This window comes from Macrobrachium rosenbergii, chromosome 15, assembly GCF_040412425.1.
Source record: "Macrobrachium rosenbergii isolate ZJJX-2024 chromosome 15, ASM4041242v1, whole genome shotgun sequence".
Taxonomy (NCBI): Eukaryota; Metazoa; Arthropoda; class Malacostraca; order Decapoda; family Palaemonidae; genus Macrobrachium; species Macrobrachium rosenbergii.
The window spans coordinates 42,110,121-42,135,589 of record NC_089755.1 but is presented as its reverse complement, the minus strand read 5'-3'; the positions used below and the strand labels follow the sequence as shown (position 1 = coordinate 42,135,589).

Genomic DNA, 25,469 nt, shown 5'->3' with positions numbered 1-25,469 from the left:
AGAGACCGTAGAGTTTACACGGAGATAAAGAAAGACCATTGTATCCCAAAGTGGTCTGGGGTGACGCAGACACCGTAGAGTTTACACAGAGATAAAGACCATTGTATCCCAAAGTGGTCTGGGGTGACACAGACACCGTAGAGTTTACACAGAGATAATGACAGACCATTGTATCCCAAAGTGGTCTGGGGTGACGCAGACACCGCAATACTACCTAGATTCAACGAGCCTTGTGCTGGCACTGGCTCTTACTCCTCAGCAGCCCACAAGACACCATACTGGCCTAAATTTGAAAACTGCATTATCTGCAAAATTTTCGAAATTGAGATATGCCATCTACGGGCTCGTGAAACACTTAATACAAAAGTTACTGCAGTTTCAGAATGATTCTTCAATGCTTTATTTAGGGGGTCCCATTTGCAATATCTGCAAAATCAGTAGTAAGGCAAGGGAAACTGCAGTATCTAACCTTTTTCTCAGTTTTGCATTTTTGCAGATACTGCAGTCTTCCATTTTAGGGAAGCATAAGCCTATAGAGTATAAGGTGCATATTTATTGCAAAGATAGAGGACGGAGTTGTTTGTCAACAAAGTGTTACCTTATCCTCCAGGGAAGCAATATATTACTGGTTATAGGGGGAAAAAGTTTGTCGACATGGCCCCTGCACAAAATACCAAGGTTCCTTGAGGTATTGGGAATCTCTGCACGGAGTCCTTTTAATACTTTCACTGACTAATGAAAAGATCATGAAAATGAGAATGGTCTTGAATTTACCTGACTTCAGAAAATGAATTTTACTGCAGTCACATGCACAACTACCATTTTGTGTGTATCTAGTTACACGCTTGGGTAGCCTACATACTTATGCATATATTTTAAATAGAAATACCACTCGATTCAATTTCTTCGTCCTGTTTACGATATTATGAACTTAATTTTTTTGAGACTAAAAAATAATGGGAATCCAAAAAAAAAAAATCTTTAGAAACAAAAAAAGGAACTGATGTATCTCTGAATTTCTCTACTTCCTAAACCCCAGATGACAGCAATAAATCCCAAAGCACAAGAGTAAGATAGGCGAGTAAGCATACAAGGTACAAAGACCCGTAAATTCAAATGATGAACTTGGTCTGACAAACATGGCATTAAATGGTGATGGGAATGTATGGTTAGGTTAGACCAACTCCTCACTTTTGAGGAACATGATAAAACTTGAAGACTCAAATACATGCCAAAAATGATATGAAGTATGAAGACGAGATATATGACAACTAAAAAAAAGTGTAGAACTGCCAATGACTTGGCAATTACTTGAAGGGAGTGGGGGGTTGGGCTCCTTCTGAAGGATTGAGAAAACTGAGCAGGCAACCTCCGGAGGGTAAAATAAAAGAGCAAATAAAGAAAATGAAAAAGATAAAGTTAGAGTTAACGATACAGAAATGCATCTCTAAATTCCGTGAATTTTGCACAAGACGAGGAGTTAATTGCAAGAGATGGGAAGCTTCTCCATGTGTGTGTGTGTGTGTGTGTGTGTGTGTGAGAGAGAGAGAGAGAGAGAGAGAGAGAGAGAGAGAGAGAGAGAGAGAGAGAGAGAGAGAGAAACATGAAAACAGACCAATAAAAATCTTAGTATATTACGATCTGCCTGTGTTACAAACAGATACACTCAGCTCTACACCCATATCTACATATACAATGAAATATAATGATATCCCTGTAATTATCCATTTAATTGTTTACAGATACAGATGTTCATACACAACTATTTGTACGTACCTTAACATTGGACAAGCACCTTAATGTCCCACGTATAAAAACACACGTGTTTGTGTATGAGTACGTCATATGTTTGTGTATCAAAACTATGTAAAAAGTCATCATACAAGTATAAATATTTGTTACTATATTTCCTCGAGTACTTAAAATAAGGACAACACTGAACCCCCGGGGGGCTGATTCAGCAAAAGATGAAAACCGTAAAAATTCAATTATTTAAAAAAAAAAAAGATAAAAATCAGACAGATTGATTTGCAATACTGGCCCTTATACACTAAATATATATATATATATATATATAAGTACTTTGAAACCGAATATTGCCTATTATTACGTAAACATTTTTATAAAAATACAATGGACTTGTTTTCCTAGACTGGTAATTACGTGTATATACGTAACACAATTGTATGTAATATGAAAATATTTTAGATACAACTAAAGATTTTTGACTTTAATATTGCATGACTTATATATAAAACAAATCATAATCATTTACTTCCGCCTGAAGTGAATAAAGTGCATGACCAGCAGAAGCAATAAAATACATCATGAATAACAAAGGTTATATTATGTCATTTTCAACATTATCATCATTCATGCATCTGTTGAGAGGTAAAGTTTGAAGGACCTTCTGTCATCCAGACAGGGAAAACTAACGTAGACGTAGGATGATTTTGAAAACACGATAAAAGTATAAATTTATAAAAGAGGGACTGATATTTAAATAAAAATAATACACATATACATGTGTGTGTGTGTACGTATATACTGTATATAATATATATATATATATATATATATATATATATATATATATATATATATATATATATATATGTATGTATGTATATATTTAATATATACATAAATATACACGTATGTATATTTGTATATATATAAATACATACATATATATATATATATATATATATATATATATATATATATATATATATATATATATATATATATATATATATATATATATATATATATATTTTATACACACACTCAAGGAGCTTTGAGCCTGAGCTACCTTGTAATGGAGACCTTCTCAGTGAACTCTGAGAGCAAGATGACTGCGATGTTTCTTATCAAGGGCAAGATATTGTCCAACTATAATGCCCGAGGATTAAATGTCACGACTGTGCCCAGAGGCTAAAGTGAATATAACTCTACCTTCACTTACCTACAAACCACAGCCTTGCTAAATAATGGTCACCGCAATAAAATATAACGTCATTTTATTCGGAATTATGATGAAACATCCGCTTTCGATAATTTTTTAAACTTATCTAAGAGGCAATATTATCATAAAGCTCTAAGGATTCAACGAATCACTATTGACAATATAAATTTGTACTATTACCAAAACACGTAATTGGCCAAACATATGATATTCCAGCCTTCAAAGTACACCCATCAACCCTTAAGACGTTCCTAGACAACCAAGTAACCTCGAAAGCAAAGCATAACATCACTACTGGGCCTGATAACACTATCATTACTAACGTAACGTCACTACAAGGCCTGACAACACTACCATTACTAGCGTAACGTCACAACCAGGCCTAATAACACTATCATTACTAGCCTAACGTCACTAATAGGCCTATTAACATTATCATTACTAGCGTAACGTCACAACTAGACGTAATAACACTATCATTACTAGCGTAACGTCAAAACTAGGCCTAATAACACTATCTACTGTAAGAAGTGGAGACTCTCTAAAGAATAACAGCGCCGCATAATATCGGATCAGCAGCTAATTCGGCCTGAGGAAAAATATGAAAATCATATGAAAATCACATCAGGCTCTGCGGTCTGAGATTTGCAAACACATCGACAAGTCCAAACGCCATTAAATTCCAATGATAGTAAAGGAGCTTCTAGGCGGGCTTGACATCAGCCGACTAGCTTGTTGGCCATGAAGTTTAAATGCCTCCCCGAGTCGGCACATTAATATGCTATCCAACATCCTTATAGACATAAAGCCACTTGCATACATACACACATACATGTGCGCTCCTCTCTCTCTCTCTCTCTCTCTCTCAATCTCTCTCTCTCTATCACGTACACAAGAGTGTATACACACCAGGCCGGCCTGTGTAACCAACGCTTATAGTAATCAATAAAAAAAACGATACTCTACGTTCATACACACACTCGCCGAGTTTATAAATAACCTATGTTATCCCAGCCACGGCGGGGGATTCCCCCCTCCCCTCCCCCCCACACCCAACGCTTGTAAAAAGAGAACGATTTTACTTCCTTACGTAACTAAATATGGATTTTACTCGGCGAAAATGTTAACGAGAGCCGTATATTCCACTAGCCACTCATAGTGGATCTGGGGAAAGGTTAGCTGTTTGCACAAAATCGGTTGCACTTGCCGACTAGTTGTCATTTCTAGTCAAATAGTCTCAGTCCCATAAAAATGTGAAAAAAATATATGTCATGTTCGTCTAGCAAAAGAGAATATGATATTGCAATGAGAGAGCTCCCCGAACCTGTCACTAAGAAGGGTCTAGCATAGATCGATAGTGTTATTAAGTTGTACGTGCCGAGAGAAAAAAAACATTAATAATAATAATACTATGGCATTTACTACGTACGTACGATGTGTGTGTGACGTAATGCGTTTCATTTATCTGAAAAGCACACACAAAATGTGCTGGAAAATACAAGGGACGCCTTTAACATAAATATTGGCCAGCATTTTTGTTTATCGTGGAAGTCATCGCATTATGTCATAATGTGAAGCTCCCTCAACGGTAGTACCAAAGCTAATGGACAACAGCAAACCTCGAAGGCACAGGCTAAGCCAACCCCCTGGAATCCAAGGCCCACGTATTCCCTGGAATCGGGAATATTCGTAACCAAGAGGACTCCCCTGACCGGCCATCTCTAACCAATCGAATCCTTAGGCGGCGCATATTCCCCTGTTTTCACACCTCGAAAAGGTGCCATTCCCTAACCCCCAGTTGACATTGGCCGTGACCAAGACCTACAAGAATCTTCGCCATAGGCCGTGGGTGCCAACACGAGAAAGAGAAACAGAAGCGAAGGCTGGGAGAAAAGGCGAAAAAGAACGAGTTCCTTTGTATCAGGCATCCAACATGGCAGCCTTGGCCGTCCCCCCAAAACACTGGCGGAGCGCTGGCCAACTTCTCGCTCGTTCGTCGCCTGTATCTTTTTCACCTTAGGAATAATAATCACCTTTCCGCTACTGCTGCCCTCCGAAGCCTCATTTAAAGTTTGACCCTGTAGCTTTTTCGTCACGTAACGTAGCTGGTTGATCATTATTTTTGCACCGCAGAAATTAGGAATGGATTGGAACGATCACTAAAATTCTCTTGGAAGCTCTGCAGCTCTTTTCCTTCGCCGTTTTTTATATATTCGCGAGATACGGTTGCTTCTTCACTCTGCCATAACTAATACATTTTTCTAGCTAGTCTTTTAGTGGCTGGCTTCATCTCACTCTCACTCGCACCGATTTGTGTTTACCATGACACTTATTTATCATCACCATGAACCAAAAATGGCCGAATACTAGGAGAGGTTGCAGCGCGCATGTCTCTCATCTCAACTGGCGTCTGGCGATACTACAACTGGGGCCTCATTCACCCAGGCGCTGCGAGTACGAACAGCTGGTAACATGGACTCGCCCATCGTAGGGGAGTAAACTTGCGCAGATTCACCAACATTTGCCTTTTTCTCACATTCATCCACATTTTCCTAACATCACCATTTCACGATAACATTCTGCATCACACAACCTTCTCAAATAGTAAAGAAAAAAGCAAAGAGGATAAACAGTAATAGACGGCATAACTTACCGATTCAAGATCCCTCCCCCGCACATTCAATGGCGCACTCACGCACTAGAGTAAGCTACTACGAAATGTGAGGAGGAATCTCGAATTTAGATAGGGGTTATTGGCGAGGTAATCAGACTTGTCATTGCTCCCTACACAAAGAGTACACCCTCGGCGTCCATATCGAAGCGTTTCTACACTCTTTCAGCGATTCATTTCAACGAGCAGCCGAAAAGAAGACATCGTCAACCTTAACGATGACGGTGACTTGGCAACGTCGCAAGTATTACTATGAGAAGAGCCTGTAAACAAAACAAGCGAACACCGACTTTATATCACCAGTCAATAAGAACTTGATCACTGTACGCACTCGATTCAAATACGATCGAATATGAGCGGGGCTAAATGAAAGATCTCCTCTAAGATGGCAGAAATACAAATGCGAGACGGAGGCAAGATGGGTTCTGTCAGACTAAGAAGTGTCTTAAGGTTGGGTGGCAGGCACCGCTGGGGTATCAGCAGCAGCAGGGGGAGGAGGAGGAGGAGGAGGAGGTGTTGGAGGAGTGTGTAAAAGGAACTGTTGGGGGAGACGAGTATTGGCGGGGGTATTTTTATAAGCGGACTACTAAGCTCTGAACTGCTGCTCGTCTACAATAAAAGCATGATTATTCACTTGACGGGTTCCTCTCGTCCTCGCCTCGAGAACGAAGACGATTCGGCAGGACCTTCCTCTTCAAGAATACGAAGTCACGACTTCGGGGCCGAGGCAAGGAAGGGCCTCCCGACACACACTACTACTACTTCAACCAGCTTTCTCACACCCCCTTTGTCTGCTGAGAGAGAGACCTGTGTCGTGCAGACCTGCGCAGACGCAGTAAGATGTCACACCACGAACACTTCTGAAGCTCGTTTCCGATCCCCCCTTCCCTCTCTCCCTTCCTCCCTCCAAATAACCCCTCCTCCCCTCCTCCTTTCTTCCACCTCCTTAACCCTCCTTGTGAACCCAAACCCCACGTGATACCCCCATTCTGTCCTTTCTCTCACTACTACTACTACTACTACTACTCATACTCATACTACTACTACTACTACTACTACGATTACAAATGTTGTTCATTTCCTCTTCCACTCCTTTGCTGTTACTACTACTACTACTACTACTACTACTACTAATATGAATATGAATACAATGACATATCACTTTTGAAGGTCAGTCATCTAATAATAATAATGGTAAATGAACTGTGTTTACGGTGATCGCAACAGATATTAGCATTCATTAAAGAAAATACGTCTAGGGTAAGTTTAATGAATGACCAGTCACGGAATACCTTTGCGATAAATGAAAAAATAATAAAATGACGTAGAGAGCGGTGAGGCACCCACTGCCCATACCTACGCTAATTCACCCGTTAGGCCTAAATTTGAAAGTAATCCCCCCCCATCCCTAAAATCATACATTCTCGGGGAATAAATTTGCCCATAAAAAAACACCCGGGGTTGCCACCTCAATCCCCAACGACCCCGCCCCCGTCTCTCTCTCTCTCTCTCTCTCTCTCTCTCTCTCTCTCTTTCTCTCTCTCTCTCTCTCTCATACCTCCCTCCTCTCCTCTTTTTCTTCCCAAAACCCTATCTTCTTCCCCCCACCGTTTGTGTCTCCCAATCGCAAATCCCCACAGCCATCTCTCTCTCTCTCTCTCTCTCTCTCTTACCCCCATTCACCCCGTCTCTCTCTCTCTCTCTCTCTCTCTCTCTCTCTCTCTCTCTCTCACAACTCTTTCTCCCCCCCACTACACTCATCTCATTCCCAAGCCCCCTCTCTCTCTCTGGTGGGGAGGGGGCCTTGCTAACACATTGCGAGCCCCCTCCTTGACTCCCACATGGCCACAGCCCCCTTCCACTCCTTCTCCCTTGCCCATCTCTCTCTCTCTCTCTCTCTCTCTCTCTCTCTCTCTCTCTCTCTCTCTTCGACGTTTCTTTGCTTACTCTTTGTAGTCTTCGTTCTTAACCTAAATCGCCTTTTAAATTTCTTTTTTTCTAGACCGATGCTCTTGTTCATTCAACTCCACCTCACCCTCCATTGCCCTTCTATCGCCTCTTTCCGTCTTTTTTTTTCTCTCCTAATATTCCTCCTCCTCCTCCTCCTCCTCCTTCCCGTCACACCTCCCACACTTCCCCCCTTGTCCCCCTCTCCCTACTTCCCTCCCTCTCTCTCTCTCTCTCTCGCTCTCTCTCTCTCTCTCTCTCTCTCTCTCTCGCTCTCCCTCTCTCCCTCCTTCCTTCCCTCCCACCGACCCACCCACCTTCCATTCCTCCTCCTCCTCCTCCTCCTTCTGAAGGGTTGCTCATTTCCTCACATGTCGATAATTTACCTACTTACGACACCCATCTCGCGGCCCAAAGGAACGCGTCGGAGGATTATTCGAGCCCCCTTCTATTCCCTTCTCCCTTCTCGCCCCCCACCCCACCCCACCCATCCCCAAAGTAAGGCCCATCCATCCTCTTCCCCTTCCCCAAAGTGAGGATGTTCCCTTCCCCTCTCTCTCGCCCCCCTCCGTCAGGTCAACAATGAGGCAAAGACTCAATCGTCCAATCTTATTATTTACTTATCCTTCTGCATTCGTGAAACCAAAAGCGCCGTTCTCGAGGGCTGGTGGCTAGGTGTCTTTGGGGCAAGAGCCCGTGCTGGCGAAAGGCCAGCTAGCTCTCGTCTGCGAAAGCAACAACTTTCAGGAATTTTGACGTCGAAGAAATCATCGACCTCACATTTTCAAGGTCACACTTACGACAGCGACCAGAGCCGAGCGACCTTTTATTTCTGGTTGAGAACAATTACGGTCGATATCTATCGATTTCTTCTCTTCAGACTCGATCAAGTATTGAAAAGCCTCATGAGAGGGAGAGGGAGAATTGTTAGTTAACACTCGCTTTCAGAGGATTATGGCGCAAAATTTATGTATGTCAAAAAAATTGCACTAATAACCTATGTTCGCTATACACAATATTATTTGTTTTATAAAGTAAAGTTGGCTTCGGTTGCAGTTAAGCAACGGGTATAGCTTGTTTCATGAAGTTGTCTTCGGTTTCAGTAAAATAATTACAGGTGCTTATTATAAAAATACATTTATGTACAACAATGGTATTGTATTTTTGATAAAAAAAATCAATAATAATAATAATAATAATAATAATAATAATAATAATAATAATAATAATAATAATGGCATCCACCTGTAGTCTGACATTGGCAGAGCAACCCTTCCCCCCAAAAAATAAAAAAATCTTGGTACTACACTCGATTCTCATCGAAAGCGAAAGACAAAACACGAAAGAGTAAGAGAAAGAGAAGCATGCAAGCACAGCCGCAAGCACAAAAAACACGCACGCTCATTGCATAACTTTCTCTTGCCAAGAACACACCCGAAAGAAATCTAACAGCGAGAACCCTGCTGCAATGAACAATCCCAGAATAACAAACTCCCTCCCTTCAATAAGCGCTACTTGGGGTGAAGCTTGGGGAATGGTGTGAACAAGCGCGCGAGCGCGCGATAAAACACACACACACACACACATTATTACCTTGGTGCGGTTGGAGCTTATGACTGTATCACGGAAGGAGTATTTTTGCAGGACAACAGACCTTTAGGTGCTCGCAGGTTCTCTGGTGTATGTGTGTGTGTGTGTGTATGTATGTATATGTATATGTATGTATATGTATATGTATATACATATATATACTGTATAAATATATGTATATTTATTTATGTATATATATATATATATTATTTGGTGTGTATTATTGTAAGTAGAAACAACTGAATAATACATTTGAAAACGATTTCCAATGGAATCCTAAGACATTTCGAATACGAAGTTGAATGAGTAATTACTCCTCACTCCGCGGTCCCTAACCCTGTAATTCGGACCATACTCGGGACGGAGAAATGAATTCGGCGCTTATTATCATATATAAGTTATTCTACCAAGGGGCCCTGACGAAAATAATGCCAAAGTCACAGCCATTTTCAATCATTTCCCACAAAAGGTTCATCTATGCTACGTAGAGCCAAGCCCACCGCACACACAATGCGCCCCTCACCTTCCTAATGCCTTCCCCCCCGCCCCACACGAGAAAGTGTTTCTCGATCTCCTTCTTTCTCTACTAAAGTTTACGAAGTATAAACCCTCTTCACAACCCACTTGTCTCCCATTCTCTCTACATGATCAAAACACCTCAGAACGCTGATTTATCTTTATACTTTTTTACCACATGGTGGGATCTTCATATTTCACTATATATATATAAAGATATAAGATATATATATATAGAGAGTATAATATATATATATATATATATATAATATATATATATATATATATATATATATATAATATATTATATAGCCTTCATGATATATATATATATATATATATATATATATATATATATATATATATATATATATATATATATATACATACATCGACTTTTTTTTTCTTGGCTCTAAAACCTTTCCTTGAAAGCCCGAAGGTTTGTCGCTTCCTTTGTGGGAGGGTCCGGGGATAACGCCCTGCCCTACTTTCTTCTCTTGGTTTGTCCTGGCCTGGGCTAGAAAAGGGCATTAGGCTGTCCACCCCACTGGCCTCTGCTGTGGCCTCTGCTGTGGCCTCTACCGGGCACAAGGCTGCGCCTCAAATCCCTTGGCAAAGGGAACTATCACACTCACCACAGTCAATTTCCAGTGATAACTAAGATCGTAAAGCGTGGAGGCTACGTGCAAAATATCACAGTTATTAATTGATAACTATGCAGTTATTAAGAGATAACTGCGTAAAGTTAAGCGATAACTGGGTACTGTTATTAAGAGATTTGTGCAACTATACCGTTATAAAGTGATACTGTAAACAGTTATTAAGATACATGTGTACACTTATTAAGAAATAACTGTGTACAGTAATTCAGAGATGTGTGTACGGCTATTAAGTGACATGTGTACACTTATTTAGAGATAACTGTACACAGTTATTAAGTGCTAACTGTGTACAGTTATTAAGTGATAACAGTGTATACGAGAGAGAATTCTGAAATCCCCAGCCTTGCAAGAAAATAATCACAAAATTTTACAGCTCATCCACAGTCACTTGAACCATCTTATGACTACAGCAGGTTCATGGTAAGTACAGGAAGCACAAGCTACGTACTAAGTACTATTTAAATTCGACCTACACTGAACAAGTTACTGAATAAACAAAGCTGTGACAGACAGACAGACAGGCAGGATAACGGAGGTCTTAGCTGAATTTCCTCGAACACTCAAGAGGTGTAAGGGAGTCGATGATAAGGGGGATAATAGGCCACGGCGGACAAATTTTCACGAATGGTGCAATGGCGTATATGGCAATGTACTCTGCTTTAGTTGGACATGCTAATTTTACTACAACTTGTTATTCTGACGTCAAACCTCTGCATAAATAACCGAGGAAGTCATAATTAATCAATATGCAGAGTTTGCACATTTGCCAAATCCCCAGTCCTGAAAATAGACGAAAGTCTTGGAAGGACTTAAAAGATATTCATGTTGACGTAATCATGCAGTAGGTAGAAATTAAAGAGAAACGACCCGAACTCATGGGGAAACGTAATCATAGATACGAATATCTTGTCTCTTAAGGAGAAAAGACTTGACAGAATGTATAACACGTCGTGGATACTTGTGACTGACCTTGTCATTGCAAAATATGGTTTGATTAAAGAGAACCTACTTGCCACGTTTCTCTAGAATAACAGGCGAGATCTTTCTGCGGGTGTCCATTTACGGCAAATTAATTATCTCCTCATGTTATTTAAAAATTAATTTCAGGAGTTATTAGGCTGTGGGATGGTTCTTCTTCGTCACTTCCCAGGGTCAAGTTAAGTTTCACTTTTAAGTAGAACATAAGCAATAAAACGGTCTTTTTTTTACTAGTACTTCTTGGATCCTGCTCCCCAGAGTTACTTGTTATTGAGTTCCTTCTTCTTCATCGCATATTTAGTATACGTTAACAATCACACAGTAACTTGAATCTGATATTGTAGGAATATTCTGAACACCAGGAACTGCTTTTCCACTCATTTTCCTTTCATTAGCAATGCTGAACCATGCTTTTCTTCGTGCAACGTAAGTCATACCGACTTTCTCCGTAGGTTCGCTTTCATTTGTTTATTACGGGACCCAAGAAGTTTCTCTTTCTCTTTGCATTTTATTACACAGAGATTGTGCCAATATTAAGAGTCAAAGCTGTCATTTTTCGTTGAAATTATCTGAGAGACAATTAAAAATACAAAAGATTCCAATGTTTAGCACAGGTGAGGTAAATAGAGGCGTTTCACAGTCCTGACTAGGCCACTTCTTAGGCTGAGCTGCAGTTTGGCCGGCTGTTCTCCTTTCCTATACTTGCCAAAGGAGAATCGAAACGGCAAGTCCCGGCCCTAGAGACGTAAAGTGCCGTTCACAGTTCAGAAGAGGAATCTGCATTCTACCGGTAGTGACAAGAGCGATTTGGATGGGGCGGAGGCGGGGCTGTTCTGAACGTGCTTTCATTGCCTTTATACTATCGTTACTGAACAGAAAACATTACGAAAAAATTTGCATTTCACTGCACAGAGATTTTGCCCATAATTAGGAGTTAAAATTGTTAACTCTTCGTTGAAATTAACTGAGAGACAATTAAAAATACGAAAGGTACCAATGTTTAACACAAACATAGCCCTCTAAATGTTCCTCGGTTGAGGCATCTAAAGTAAAACACGAAAAACACCAAGGGAAGAAAACAAGGAACAAGATTAACATCAAGCAAAAAAAAAAAAAAAATATGTACAAAATTCTCAGGCAGAATTCCCCTGAAAGTACGTACTGGAGGATGAGAAGAATACAATCAGCTTATAATGGAAGCTCATCATACGTGATCTATCTTTTCCCTTCCAGGAAAATTGCCCAGTGAAAAAGAAAATTTCCTTTTCCCTTAACCGCCATCTCTACCGGTTCGATAGCGCTCTTTAGATTTACTAAAGACGTTGTCATGAATTTCGTATCTACTATTTCTTCTATTTCTTATAACGTACATCTGGGTTGATAAAGGTCCTCAGGCGACCTCTCGATTTCTTCTGGGTAACTGAAACGAGTCTGAATAAAAAAAAAAAATCTAAATTTCAACAAATTTACCTCCATTTTTCTTTCAGTGCATTCCAGTGCGAGAAATGTCTTTTCATAAAACAAATATATGCAGTACGATCAGTCCTTAACTTACGAGTATTGTCTGAAAGCTGATTTTCCAGCTTTCCCTTGTTCTGATTTAATTCTAATTATCCCAGTGCTCCACAGGGAAGTTACAGTTTTCAAAAAAAAAAAAAAATGCAGAAAAAACAGTCCACGCCGTTGTCCCCACCTACAAAATTCGAATATCTACAGGAATCACTGGTCAGTCGTGAGGCCCCTTGGCAGCCGCTCCATTTCACTCGACTGAGTTCCTCCCAGAGGCTCTTCCCTGACATGCTAACTTTCTTTAATTCCTGTCTGTGATGTCTTACAGCTGCTCAACTGCGGAATATTGCCTTTCTTCCTCTATTTCCTCGCTGAATGCAATGAGGTGGGCAGCTGTTATTCCACCCCTCCAAATTCAGTCTCGAGTTGGGATATTCAGCTTCTGTTTTTTTAACTTTGTTCGCTAGACTGCAGGACTGTGTTTGGCATTAGAAAAGCTTCAGACTTCTGTGACAGCAGCTTACAGTGAAACTTACTCAAGCTCTTATCTTTCGGCCTCCTTTTCCCCTCATTTTCCTATTCGAGGTCTTCTTTCAGTTTTTTAATGTAATTGTTTCCCTCGAACTTGGTAGCTGCAGTATCAGCAGATAATTATTATCGATGGTATTCAATTAATCTTGTTTCAAGACCCCTTTTGGGGCTTACCCGAAGGCTTTATTCGTAAATAAAAGGTGACAATGGGAACCAGATAAATTTTGAGAAGCAGGTACAGCTAGACTATAAGACATCTAAGATGTAATTTTTTCGGCGTTTCTGGTGGAAAGTATATATACTGTACTGACCTTGTTCTAGCATTTCACTGCTACAAAGAAGCTGCGAAAATCAGTTATAGCATTAAGCCGTTACATCATCTTTCCATAAAACTTACAATATATCCAGCTTTGGTAAGAAGCGTTCTTATTGTGTACAGGTAGGAAACATATCTACAACTTGTCAAGATTCTTGCTCACCCTGCAATGTCCTCCTCCAGGGAATATAATCACACCTCCCAAGACAAATAAAAATATATCAAACGTTTACAGGTGTTTGGTTAACCCTTGCTCTCTCTCTGCTCTTATCCACAACTTCATACTGTTTTTTTTTCCTCTTTTTAATTTTTTTCACATAAATGCATTTTATTTTGCAGAAAACCATGCTGCCAGTCAATGGCCTTTGTAGGTTTGTTCCTTTAGACTATGTTCATTTTGTCAAATAATAATAATAATTACAGGGACTTAACTATACTTCTCATTTCTAAGCATTCTAGCATCAGGAGACTTACAAACGCTAAAAATCATTCTTTCTGAACTAAAATTAAATATATCTGAAAGTTATTCACAGTCTTGACTCCATCTCTCTGCCAGTTTCACTTGCTTATCATCAATCTTTTACTTAGAAGCAATACCCAAAAAGCTCTAGGATTATCTTCCCGAATGTCAGTGAGTTAGATTTGTAATTTTTTTATCTTTCTCGAAAGAGGGATGATAGATATTTATTCTGTCATTACAGACTAGCTTTGAAATATAAAATTTAGGCCAAAGGCCAAGCGCTGAGGCCCGTCACGTCATTCAGAGCTGACAGGGAAATTGAGACTAAAGAACGTTTTAAAGGTGAAACAGGGAGGAAAACCACTATGAAGCATTACTAAGAGAGACTGGGTATCAAGGTGGAAGAAGGATAATATGAATAGAGGGACAGTAAAAGGAATGAAAGGGGCTGCATCTAGGTGCCATGGAAGGGACGCTGCAAAGAACCTCAAGCATTGCCTACATTGCAATACGTGAGGGGAACTGACGGGTCATCATAGATGGCATTGTGTATGTTCTGGCAAATTAAATGAGGTGAAACTATAACTACTCTCCCTCCCTCTTCTTCTTCTTTTAACGTGCTTTTTCCCATTTGTATGGGGTAAGCACGATGCCTTCTTTTTGAAGGACTTTGATTTGGCTTTGGGGTAGACTTTCGTAGTCTCGATTGGCTGCCTGTCATCGCTTAGACCCCGGTAGCGTATGTACATGTATTGTACCAGTCACCAGCGCTCTTTCGCCCAGAAGCGAGGAGACATTGCGCTGTTAGGTCGACAGTCGAGACGTGTTATGTTTTTAGAAAATGTTGGAGTGGCTTTGTTTGTGTGTATTAGTCTGTAACACCCATTCCATTTGCTTTTAAGCAAACCTATCCATTGATTACATACATAATCCCGGGGTGCCTACACGGATAGCAAATTGTCCGCCTCTCTAACCGGTCGGCTGCGGATTTGAACCCGCGCCACAGACCTCTAAGAAGTCCGAGGCTGCTGCTCTAACCGACTTGGCCATCGAGGCTCTAACTACTCTCCCTCCAGACCCGTATTAATGAAATTCTTTTATCCAACGGCCGCACATCTTAGCAGTACTTTGAGGTACCTCAAGTCCGGGGACATTTCTCCCCCTAAAAAAAAAAAAAAGTTCTCTCCGACGTCTTTCAAATTACTTCCGAAATTTCTCCCTTTTTAATTTCAAACTTTCTTTTTTCCCTTTTGGAGATTTATCAAGAGCAATCAGAGATGATCTGAGGAGCATCATCCCCTGACTGGAGCGCACAAGACTTTCATGATATTAAATGCTTCTTTGGGAGTTAATACTGCTCTGGGAAATGGTGATACGTTTCTCTCTTTTAGCCTCCTCCTCTTCTTCTTTATTCTTTATCTCCGAAGCTCTTGAGAATGCTACATTTTCCTTCTTCTTCGATTAACATCCAAATGGGCGCATTTTGGGGTATGGGTTGTTTGGTAGCTAGTAATAAGCTGCTTCATGCAGGGTAGTCACGAAGTATGAATTTGTGGGGTATGGCTGTAGTTTTTTTTTTCTATAGAACCACCTCCTAGTAAAGGAAACATCTTTTGCATTTGTATATATACGTAGCCTAAATAACACACACACACACATATATAATTATATATATATATATATTATTATATATATACATACATACATGTATGTATATATATATATTTTATATATACATAAATACATACATGTATGTATGTACGTATATATATGCGTATATATGTGTATATATATTACATATATAAATATATAAAGTAAGTATATGCATATCACAAGAAAGTGTTGAACAGAGAGAGAGAGAGAGAGAGAGAGAGAGAGAGAGAGAGAGAGAGAGAGAGAGAGAGAGAGAGAGAGAGCAAAAATGAACTACATAAACAAAGGCAAGAGGGCTTAAGCGAGCCCATTTCCATCCAGTGAGGTTTCAAGCTCGAGATGGCATAAGTCTTCCTCGACGAGGGAGCGAGCGTTTTGCTTAATCCCCAAATTTTTTGCTCATGGTCGGACAAGTGCTGAAATATTTCTTTTACACGTTTTGATGTGAGCCTTGGTGTCATCTGTGGTGTCATTTACGGTGTTGTCTATGGTGTCGCCTGCAGTGTCATCTGTGGTGTCATCTATGGTCACGCATGATGTCATCTGTGGTGTCATGTACAGAATTATCTAAGGTGCCATTTGTGGGGTCACCTATGGAATCACATGGGGTGTCATCTATAGTGTCATCTGTGGTGTCACCTATTGTGTTATCTGTGGTGTCGTCTATGGTCACCTATAATGCCATCTGTGGTGTCATGTACAGAATTATCTAAGGTGCCATCTGTGGTGTCATCTACTTTTTCACCTGTGGTGTCATCTATGTGTCATCTGCGGTGTCACCTATTGTGTTATCTGTGGTGTCGTCTATGATATCGTCTATTGTGTCACCTGTGGTGTCATCTCTTGTGTCGTCTGTGGTGTAATCTAGGGTGTCACCTGTAGTGTCACCCATGGCGTCGTCTGTGGTGTAATCTAAGGTGTCATCTACAGCGTCATCTGCGGTGTCATCTGTAGTGTCATCTGCGGTGTCATCTGTAGTGTCATCTACGGTGCCATCTGCGGTGTCATTCGGCGAACTGTTAAGTCTTTAGTGCTACGCCGGTGCCTCTTCGCGGGGGACGAGCGCCAGACCGTAAAATGGTTGTACTTATCCTAAGCTCATTTTCCGTGTGATTATCTAATGTAGGGATACAGAGGATGCTTGTCGAGTGCTCTCTCTCTCTCTCTCTCTCTCTCTCTCTCTCTCTCTCTCTCTCTCTCTCTCTCTCTCTCTCTAATTTCTGGCACTATTGGTAACTTCCATTAAAATATCTGTTTCCAGTAGATCAATTTTTCCAGTTTTATTGCTGATGCATACCTGCCGCTCGTCGTTATGATTTAATTACTAGGCTCTTTTGTAAAGTATGAACGAATTATAGTTATAAAAGAAAGGGAAGGACACAACTCAAATATTTTGGCCTAAAGAGCAACAGTAAAAGCGTTCATTATAAAAAAAAACTCTTCACTGTCTATCTGCTGTTGAAAAAAGAAATTTTCAGGCGATTATTTACAAGGTGGCGATACTGAGACTGTCATGGCTGGCATTATCAACCTACTGATGACCATTTTTTTATAAAGAGGCATAAAAATGATCGATGAAAACATATATAACATAAACAAAGCGTTTCACACAAACACTGATCACAGCTTTATCAGCTTTCCCTTTTCACCTATGGAACTGCAGAGCTTAACTTTTAGTACGTGACGAGAGCTCACAGTACAATACATACACAGGCAAGACCCAAGACGTCAAGGGACGTTGTACATCAAATCGGAGACATTCGTCAGGGAAAACAGTTCTATTTTCTGTTTCAAACGAACAATTAGACATTCAATTTTCTCGATTGTCTAGCCCAGGTCCGAAGACAAAAAGATGAGGAACAGTGGGGAAAAGAGTTGAAGGATTTAACAACGAAGGAAGCGATAAACCAGCCTTTTCGAGGAAGAAAGTCCGTAGACTAGGGGAAACAAAAAGAGCCACAGAAAGACCAGGGCGATGAAAATGTACGGAATCATCTACAACTCTCTCAGTTGTCTTTCAAAATATTGATACACCAGTCACCAGGCAGCAGCCACACCGAAGTATAACGCCACTCGACTCGACTTGTTTGCTTGAAGTATCTCCTAACAAGTGTGAGAAAGCCCCCGGATATTGAATTGAATTGAAGATAGAATCTAGGACAAATGCCAAGCACTGGGACCTATGAGGTCATTCAGCGCTGAAACGGAAATCCAGTAAAAGGTTTGAAAGGTGTTACAGGAGGAAAACCTCTCAGTTGCACGATGAATCAATTGTTAGGAGAGGGTGGAAAGTAAGACTGAAGAAAGAGAATATGAAAGGAGGTACAGTAAAAGGAACGTAAGGGGATGCAGCTAGGGGCCGAAGGCACGGTGCAAAGAACCTTAAGTAATGCCTATAGTGCACAGCATGAGGCGCACTGACGGCACTATCCCCCTACGGAGCCCTGAATATTGAGACACTGGTGGAATGGGGCTCTCAACTGACACCATACCTACGAAAATTAGAATTCAAGTTAAAAAAGCTACTCGTGTAATGATAAGACTGTACAAAGGATGACATAACAGTCTGACGCTAAGACAAGAGCTGGCAACGAGATATTCCAGTACGGATATGTGAGGTGTTAGAGCACCTCTCTTGGAGACCCTTAGTCATTGTGACGCCATTCACAGATCAGTGACTCGTCCTTCTCTAACGTCGTTTTCCTTCATAATATTTTTGATGCATCACCAAAACGCTATCTCATCAAAAAAGAGAAACTTCGAGAGATATGCTGCATAAGTTAACAATAAGTTAATAACTTTTACCGCTGTAAAGCATCCGGGAGAGCACTACTTTTTCTGAATGTCCCAGATAATCAAGTTACGAAAATTAAGACGCACCGAGACTATTAACATGCAACAAATACTTTTTCAATCTCATTTATGGCCGTGTTTAGATTTCCTGAAGGCTTTTAACCACATTCTAAATTCTGAGGATACTTAAGACTCAATTTCAGCATCAATGTCAAGGAATGCATATTAAACACCGCTCTTATTTAGAATGTGAAGGTTGCATTACGAAGACTAACAACCTTTACAGATTATAAATTATGAATGAGTGTCAATATATTTATCCCCGGAAATGTTTACCAAAGATGTAACATGTAGGATACAAAAAAAATACTTCTTATGTTGGATGATCACAACCCCTACCCTAAATATACGAGTATATCCACCTTGCTTATATCATTCCTGTATTAAAAAGGAAATAGGCAAGCTATTCAGCTCTCACCCACCGCCTTAAACCAGGAGATAAAGAGAAAAAGGATTTAATTGGTTTTTACTATACGGTGCCACTTATGAAAACATTATTCCTTCGGAACTTCGCTCTTACGGAGAAGGAAAAAGGAACCGAGAAAAAGTTCCGAGGTTGGAATCAGAAGGAGAGAAACGCTAACGAATTTCAATTACATCCGCATGCATTGCAATCAGCCACCTCTCTCCCTCTCCAGTTCCACCCCCCAACACTGCACGGAGTCGATCCCTTCAGTAACGCCACAGCTACTATGAGACGGAATCTGAAATCCCATGACAGCGTCTTCCGGAAAAATATAACCTTGACGGAAATAATGATATTAATTATGAGAAAAACAAGACTACAATCCCGTGGGAAGGAAGCAGCCCCCTTCTACAGTAAAGCCAAGATGAAACTTCCTCAGTCATTCATGCAATAGTTCAGCATTAGTGTACACAAACCGTGCAAAACTATAACGGTAATAAAAGAGATAGTAGAACGTGCTAAAAGATGAAAACATCTTTCCTAGCGTTTCTTATTACTGGTATGCGAGTAACACGAACAATGAGTTTCTTGTAGACTGAGCTTTCATAAGTGCCCTAAAAATCTAATTTCTTCTCGGATTATATGATCATTAAGGAACGAAGAATATTAAGAGGACTCGACAAACGTAAGTCAAATCATGAAATCTCTTACATTTTTAGCCCTTCATCCCAGAATCAGTGATTGCCAGTTCATATCAATGCACTTGCAAGCAACTAACACGAGGAGAAGCTTTTCCGACCCTTTCGTGTTGGTATCCATGCACGCTTTTTGCAACAATAGCCTTTGGTGCCATTCAATGCGCGTATTGGTTAACCACCTCTTGCATAATGCTATTTCTGAATGACAAGTCAAGTCCCTGACTGTTCATTCAGCTTCTCTCATGCTGCTTTCCATAATTATCCCTAAATTCTACCGAAAACACTCCCTCCATAGCTACCCCTACTATAGTGAACAATCCCACGTAGGTCCCACACCTACTGGATCCTCACCTCCGAAAAAATAAAGTTGCAAACTTAAAAAACAAATCTTTATAAGTTGCGTACGTCTCCATCTCTCAGCCCTAATGCTACAAATTGTCAACAATATAAGTTCCAGGAGTAAAAGCGTGTAAATATTGCAACCTAATACCTGAGTGGTATGTCAAGTTGTCTTAGATGCACGTGCTTAGAAGTAAGTGTCTACAGACTGGAAATACACAAGTCCTTCGTGGACTACTTTTGGACTTGTCCTGAAGTCCTTCGTAGGCTATTTTTGGAATTAACCTTAAGCCTTAATTATTTTGAACTTATCCCAAGTCCTTCGTGGACTATTTTTGACCTATCCTAATGTCCTTCCCCGTGAAATATTTTTGAACTTATCCTCAAGTCAACTTATCCTCAAGTCCTTCGTGGACTATTTTTGGACTTATCCTTATGTCCTTCGTGAACTATTTTTGAACTTATCCTCAAGTCCTTCGTGGACTATTTTTGGACTTATCCTTAAGTCCTTCGTGGACTATTTTTGAACTTATCCTCAAGTCCTTCGGACTATTTTTGGACTTAACCTTAAGTGCTTCGTGGATTATTTTTGGACTTATCCTTAGGGCCTTCGTGGATGGACTATTTTTGGACTTATCCAAGTCCTTCGTGGATTATTTTTGGACTTAGCTTTAAGTCCTTCGTGGACTATTTCAGGACTTTTATTTTAACCGGTTTCATCATCATGTGAAATCTTTGTGCAGAGCTAATAGTACTTCTTCAGAATTCGTATTTCATGATGATAATGAAAGTGATAATGAAAGTGACAGTCATGACAGTGATAACGAATATGTAGCGGTAATGCTTTTTATCTTTCTCAGCAATGATACTCATGAATGACTGATAATTAAACTTTAGAAAGAAAAATAAATAAAAAATAATCACTCTGAAAATTGTAACTTACATCGGATTCATTTCGTTACTCCTATTGACAAACAAGTAAAAAAAATTCTCCTGAGATGATTTCAGTGAGAGAGAGAGAGAGAGAGAGAGAGAGAGAGAGAGAGAGAGAGAGAGAGAGAGAGATGAACTGTAGAAAATACAATGTGCAGATTATTTCCATAAGAGAGATAGAGAAAAGGGAGAGAGAGAGAGAGAGAGAGACAGAGCTGAATTGTATGTAAGACATCCGTGCAGACTAATTCCATCAGAGAGAGAGAGAGAGAGAGAGAGAGAGAGAGAGAGAGAGAGAGAGAGAGAGAGAGAGAACATCTTTACATAAATTTTACTGTTATATTCTTATAGAATTGCTGATACTCGGTCACTGGGTTTTGATTACAGAACATGTATCTTAACATTTACTCTTAGTTTTATGATTTGCATACTCTAATGGTTCCTAATAGCCAAAATTTAAAGGTAGGGGTAGCAGGTATGTCCCCCGACCCTACACCTGGGACATTCATTAAGAAACTTACATTTCTCATGGCATATCACAACAATTTTCAATCAAAACATCATCTCTTGATCAAACCTATAGAAGCCTTCGGGTAGGAAAAGTTTAATCTTTGTATTGATATGAATGATTTTCAAAATCCCGGATAATTAAATGACACTACTACGAATCATTCGCGTACATTCAACGGAAGACGAGACATACGCAGCTTGTAGCTATATACCGGAACTTGCATTTACATATCGGAAAACAAGACATGCACAGTTTGTATTTATATATCAGAAGACAAGACATGCGCAGCCTGTATTTATATATCGGAAGTTCAGACATACTCAACTTGTATTTACATACCGGAAGCTCAGACATACGCAACTTGTATTTACGTATCGGAAGTTCAGACATACTCAACTTGTATTTATATATCGGAATTACAGACATACGCAACTTGTATTTGCATATCGGAAGTTCAGACATACGCAACTTGTATTTATGTATCGGAAGTTCAGACATACGCAACTTGTATTTATGTATCGGAAGTTCGGACATACGCAACTGGTATTTATGTATCGGAAGTTTAGACATACGCAACTTGTACCTATGTATCGGAAGTTCAGACATGCGCAACTTGTATTTACATATCGGAAGTTCAGACATACGCAACCTGTATTTATATATCGGAAGTTCAGACATACGCAAATTGTATTGATATATCGGAAGTTCAGACATACGCAACTTATATTTATATATCGGAAGTTCAGACATACGCAACTTGTATTGATATATCGGAAGTTAAGACATACGCAACTTGCATTTATATATCGGAAGGCAAGACATACGCAACTCGTATTTATATATACCTCCATAATTACGCGTCGGCCAAGCGAAGCTGCTGAGTGAGATCATCGCCATAAGAGTGCTTTTGCGTCACGCACGCGAGATGTTTCCATACACCATAAACTTCTTGTCAAATTGAGCTTAGCGTTTTGAAAGACCGTATCACCGCAACTCGGCGGACACTGGGGATCGGGCCTTTCTGATAGGCACCGAAGTCCGTTCTGCCCTAAAATGGAAGACCGCAGTATCTGCAAAAATACAAAACTAAGAAAAATGGTAGATACTTCCTTGCCTTACAACTGATTTTGCAGATACTGCAAATGGGACCCCCCTAAATACTCGTGGCAAGCATTGAAAAATCATTCTGAAACTGCAGTAACTTGTGTATCAGTGTTTCACGAGCCCAAAAGGTGGCATACCTCAATTTCGAAAATTTTACAGATACTGCAGTTTTCCGTTTTAGGGCAGCGTTAAGTAACAAAGACCCTATAATATTATCCAGTAATGAAAACACACTCTTCGTGTTTGCCTTGAATGGTTAAGAAAAAGCCACCATATATCATAATCTGCACTTGAATATTTTCAAGACGTGTTACAGATAACAGTAATTCTACAAAGTGACCAAATTATAAAAACTGTACTTTATTTACACTTGACATTCAATTTAAGAATTTCTATAAATGCATCACACCTGAAATGGCAGCATAGGGAAAAAATTTACTCATGACATGCAATTTAAGAACTTCTAAAAATGTATCACCCTTGAAATGGCAGCACAGGGAAAAATATCACAAAATGGCAGCTGATAAGTACAGAAATCCGCTAAGTTTGAGGTTCGTTAAGTTGAGGTATTATACTGTATCTCTCGATAAAATAACACGGTTGTTACACGAAGCGTAGCATCAGGGAAAACTTTCCTAAAAAAAAATTTTGTTACATTCACGTAAAAACAGAGAGAGAGAGAGAGAGAGAGAGAGAGAGAGAGAGAGAGAGAGAGAGAGATAATAAGTGAAAGAGTCAAAATAAAAAAGAAATGTAGTCAGTCTTAGCATCACAAAAGACCTTCCCATAAAACCATACCGTTGTCGTTGTTACTCCTTGTATAGGCACGGGCTCTTGCGTCTACTGTAGAGCAGCCATATGCAGAACACACAGAAACTTCACACACGTTTCACAGGAACAGCCACAAACACACACACACAAAAAAAATAAACTCGTTAACAAAGTCCACCCTTCGCCAAAGAGGCCGAAAACGATAAGGAAAATAGCCTTTATCTCGACGTTTCGAGATTTCCTGAAGGGACCTAAATACTGAGCTCTCAAACTCTCTCATTATCTTTCTTTATTTTTTTTTTTAGGGCGGTTATCTTAGGTGGTTTACTACGAAGGTCAAGGACGTGACAGGAACTTCAAAAAGGATTGCTTGCGAGCGGCATGGCGTCCATGACGAGTGGGATAAATTTGTTAAATGTATAACAGGTTTAGTTACAGCTGCGTTTTACTGAAGAAGCTTTGCATAATTTTTTTTTTACTTTCATGGGAAACAATGCATATATGCACTTGATATCGGAAGGTTATACAAAAGGACAGCTTTGATGTACAGTTGTCTACTTATTTAAGGAGGTAATAATAATAATACAATAATAATAATAATAATAATAATAATAATAATAATAATAATAATAATAATACGTCATAAGGTTAACAAGCCAACAGGTCCTTTAATTACTAAAACAGGTTTTTGCGGATTAGAATGCCCATATTTTAAAAACAATAATGATAACAAAAACAATAAAATTAATTACGAGACCAACAGGTATATCCACACCATCCAAAATTATGGTAATATAAGAGATCCAGACGGCAAGTGCCGACCATAGGGACGTTATGTACCGTCCAAAAAACCGTAGCAAGGTACCTTCATTCTGTGAGGTTGACCCAGGTTTGGACGACGGCAAATCTAGACGTGGAGTTCATTACCCGTAGACTATGAGTGTTGCACACAGAAAAATATGGATACACAATGCATTTCTTATAGTTCGTTTTTAAAGCTAAAGAAGAGAGAGCAGTTGAACTTTCCCAATTTTCATACAAAGTTGTTCATTTCATACAAAGTTGTTTAATTATCAGAATCGTTTCAGCAATTATAAAATGTTTTATTCTTACTTTTATTATTAGTAGTGCTATTTTACACATGTAAGCATAAAGCAAGATATCATATAATTTACATGATATGGTAATTCCTTTACGTAAAATCGAATAGACCTCTAATTTTCAAACCCATCCTAATTACGGAACATTAAAAGACTAAATGGCTTTCCAGCAAACGAAATGCGACAAATTTACCCCACCGTGGGGAAAGTGGTTATGTCAGGTGTAAGTATAACATATCTATAAATAAAGTATTAATTGTGTAACAAGCCAAAGCTGGTCAGTCTATTTTGGAAAAATCCTAACCCAGTTTTATGGACGAATGAAAGTCCGATATCCGGAAAGAAGCCACACAGTCGTTCCCATTTCTTACTCGGCGACTTCAAACTGCTTTTCTTCACATATCCATGTAAATCTAGTTTCCCTTATTTAGTATTAATGAAGACAAATCTAGCTTCTAATATTTACTAGCAATGAAGACAGAGGGAAGACGATTAAATCAACTTCTTGATTTCGTGAATCAGCTGACTTCACACTGGTAATGTTTTCATGACTGTGAATGAGATTCCAACTTCATTTTTGAGTGTGTCTGGTAGGTCGCTTCTTCTTTTTTCTTCTTTTTTTTCTTAGGAATGAGAGAGTACATATCGACATACATCAAGCCGATGGGTAAATGACAGAGGAAGAGTTGAGAATCACTGTGTTAATAACACCAATTAACTCAAGTGTAGTAAGCCTGTCATTAACGAACTTAAGTTCTGTTAATGCAAGAAGGGTCTGTGTAATTGAACTTGTCTTCTGGAATTGGAAATGGAACACAAAATTTGGGCCAAAGGCCAAGCGCTGGGACCTATGGGGTCTTTCAGCTCCGAAAGGGAAATTGAGAGTAGAAAGATTTGAAAGTTGCAACAGGAGGAAAACTTCGCAGTTGCACTAAGAAACAATTGTTAGGAGA

General features: G+C 39.6%; 2 protein-coding genes across 2 annotated transcripts in view; both read right to left on the bottom strand.

The window, feature by feature from the left end:
* The window catches only part of Reph (Regulator of eph expression), a 67,371-nt gene extending 61,965 nt beyond the window's left edge, over positions 1-5,406 (bottom strand). The window contains exon 1 of the mRNA XM_067117133.1: positions 5,002-5,406. Within this exon, the coding sequence (XP_066973234.1) occupies positions 5,002-5,085 (84 nt within the window). The 5' untranslated portion in view covers positions 5,086-5,406. The remainder of the gene's footprint in view (positions 1-5,001) is intronic.
* The window catches only part of LOC136846331 (zinc finger Ran-binding domain-containing protein 2-like), a 79,682-nt gene continuing 59,580 nt past the window's right edge, over positions 5,368-25,469 (bottom strand). Inside the window, exons 3-4 of the mRNA XM_067117132.1 lie at positions 6,622-6,769; positions 5,368-5,520 (exon numbers count right to left, since the gene is read on the bottom strand). Of these exons, the coding sequence (XP_066973233.1) occupies positions 5,368-5,520; positions 6,622-6,769 (301 nt within the window). The remainder of the gene's footprint in view (positions 5,521-6,621; positions 6,770-25,469) is intronic.